Source organism: Trachypithecus francoisi, unplaced genomic scaffold, assembly GCF_009764315.1.
Source record: "Trachypithecus francoisi isolate TF-2019V2 unplaced genomic scaffold, Tfra_2.0 Contig01585, whole genome shotgun sequence".
In the NCBI taxonomy this organism is placed as follows: Eukaryota; Metazoa; Chordata; class Mammalia; order Primates; family Cercopithecidae; genus Trachypithecus; species Trachypithecus francoisi.
The window spans coordinates 213,375-216,400 of NW_022681444.1; the positions used below are offsets into that span (position 1 = coordinate 213,375).

The following is a 3,026-nucleotide window of genomic DNA, read 5'->3' on the forward strand; positions in this document are numbered from 1 at the left end:
ATTTCCCATCCAGTCTCCAGGATGCCAAGGACTAGATCTTAACAAAAAATATGTTTTATTTTGGTTTTTTTTTTTTAGAGTCTCACTCTGTCGCCCAGGCTGGAGCACAGTGGTGCAATCTTGGCTCATTGCAACCTCCGCCTCCTGTGTTCAAGCAATTCTCCTGCCTCAGTCTCCCGAGTAGCTGGGATTACAGGCACACACCACCACGACTGGCTAATTTTTGTATTTTTAGTAGAGACGAGGTTTCACCATGTTGGCCAGACTGGTCTTGAACTCCTGACCACAGGTGATCCACCAGCCTTGGCCTCCCAAAGTGCTGGGATTACAGGCATGAGCCACTGTGCCCAGCCTAGATCTTAATACAAAATATGTTGATGGTGAAGTTCATAACGAAAATGAAAATGGTGTGCTCTTAATAATGTGTTTTAAAATTTGCAACCTCCTCATGGTCACATTGACTCATTACAATGATCATCAAAGGCAAAAGGGCCAGAGCACTCCCAGCACACCAGAGACCCCTGACTCTCCACTGGCTCCCCTCTAAAGAAATTGTTCTGTCTTCCATCTCCTTCAACACACATACACACACACACACATTCACCCATATATGTACAGAGCTCCTTGTGTTGCTCACTAAATCCTAGTATGTGCAAGACCCCCAAATTAGCTCCACAGTAAGACACCGAGGTTAAAACTGATGTTATAAGAGTTTGTTTTAAAGGGAGAATTAAAACTTGAAGCAGTTCTTTAAGGTAAATTCCAGTTCAGTCTCATTCAGGCGATATATGAGGAAAACTTGCGATATTACAGTATTCTAGAAACCAAAGAACACCTTCATCCCAATCTTTCATTATCATCGTCCACAGTCTCCATATCCGTACATATTTGCAAACACGCAATTACAGCCATTAGTGAATCAGAGTGACCTCCCCAAAGAACAAAGAAAAACATACCAATGTCCATGGACTCTGTAATTTTTAAAGGATAGCTTACTTAATCAGAATTACCTGCTACTTTTTCCGCCTTAGAAGGAAATTAGAAATGAAACCAGCATCTCTGACTTCCTGCTCCTGGGCTTCCCTGAGCACCCAGAGCAGCAGCCTCCCCTGTTTGGGGTCTTCCTGGGCATGTACCTGGTCACCGTTTTGGGGAACTTGCTCATCATCCTGGCCATTGGTTCTGACCCTCATCTCCACACCCCCATGTACTTCTTCCTGGCCAACCTGTCCTTCATCGATACGTGTTTCACCTGCACCATTGTCCCCAAGGCGCTGTGAACATCCAGACACAGCATCACATCATCTCCTACACTGAGTGTCTCATGCAGATGCACTTCTTCATGGCATTGGCCCTGCTGGATAACTTCCTGCTGGCCATGATGGTGTATGATCACTATGTGGCCATCTGCCGTCCTCTACACTACACCACAATCATGCATCCCCAGCGCTGCCTGCTGCTGGTGGCCGCGTCCTGGCTCTGCTCCCACCTCCTGGCTTTCTCACTTACTTTTCTCATAGCTCAGCTTTCTTTCTGTGCCTCCCATTCCATCCCACACTTTTTCTGTGATCTTCTCCCAATCCTCAAGCTTGCCTGTTCAGACACAAGGGTCTTTCACATCATGATGTTCACTGAAACCACTCTCTCGGAAGTCGTTCCTCTCACCTGTGTCCTGGTCTCTTATGCCCACATCATGCACACCATCCTCAGGATCCCCTCTGCTGAGGGGAAGCACAAAGTCTTCTCTACCTGTGGTTCTCACCTGACAGTGGTCACTCTCTTCTATGGAACTGTCTTTCTGGTGTATTTCCAGTCCTCATCCCCCTACTCAGCAGATGCTGGAATGATTGCATCTGTGGTATACACAATGGTCACTCCCATGCTGAACCCTTTTGTCTATAGCTTGAGGAACAGGGACATGAAGGGGGCTTTGCAGAAATTCCTTGGCTTGGGAAAATGCTGTACTCAGTAAAGGGTACTTCTCCAGAGTAGAGACCCAGGCTCTTCTAAATGCCTTCCTAATTGGACTTCTCTAATATAATCTTGAAAAATCCAAATTCGGGCAAGATGGATGCTCAATATCACAAGCAGTTTAACAGATGAAGGATGCCTGATGTGGCAGGACTGGAAAAGGACCAACTGGCCAGAGACAGAGCTGCAGCCTGGAGAGAGGCAGTGGCCAGCAATCATTACAGGGTATCACAGCAAAAATTGTACTGGACAAATTTAAACACGCTGGGAAGACTTCATTTAAGGCAGTTGCAATACGGAGCAGACACCAGAACTCAGTATGAAATCAAGTCTGCTGAAACTAAGGGCAGGAGGCTATTTAAGGGCTGGGGTGAGAGAAAGAACATAAGCTATTTTTGCTAACTGGCTTACCCCCCCAAAAAAACAAACTTCTCATATCTTTGTGACAGGAGGTAGGTTTGCAATGTGGAACAAAGAATTGTCCATGAAAATTAGGTTGTTACCCTCCTACAGAGCCTGGAGGATAGGTGTGCCATCACCCTCAATGATTAAAATGAAATTTTGAATGAATTTAGATGATTGAAATATGAAAATAAAATGATTTCATTTCAAGTAGACAGTTCCCAGGTCGTTGAGAATGATATTCCTGGGTTGTAAAACTGGCAAGAGCCTTTTAAAATTTTTTAAATTTTTCAAGAGGCATAGAAATAATTCATAGGTTTTCTTTTTATTATTATTATTATTTTACTTTAAGTTCTAGGGTACATGTGCATAACGTGCAGGTTTGTTACATATGCATACTTGTGCCATGTTGGTGTGCTGCACCCATCAACTCGTCAGCACCCATCAACTTGTCATTTACATCAGGTATAACTCTCAGTGCAATCCCTCCCCCCTCCCCATGATAGGCCCCGGTGTGTGATGTTCCCCTTCCCGAGTCCAGGTGATCTCATTGTTCAGTTCCCACCTATGAGTGAGAACATGCGGTGTTTGGTTTTCTGTTCTTGAGATAGTTTGCTAAGAATGATGGTTTCGGCCGGGCGCAGTGGTTCAAG

At 44.9% G+C, this 3,026-nt stretch overlaps 1 protein-coding gene across 1 annotated transcript; it reads left to right on the top strand.

Moving 5' to 3' along the window:
• Nucleotides 1-788: 788 nt before the first annotated feature.
• LOC117070609 (olfactory receptor-like protein OLF4) lies at nt 789-1,972 on the top strand. The gene is given in 3 exon segments (XM_033190036.1): nt 789-812; nt 1,032-1,275; nt 1,278-1,972. Coding segments are annotated over 3 exon segments (963 nt in total).
• The last annotated feature ends 1,054 nt before the right edge of the window (nt 1,973-3,026 follow it).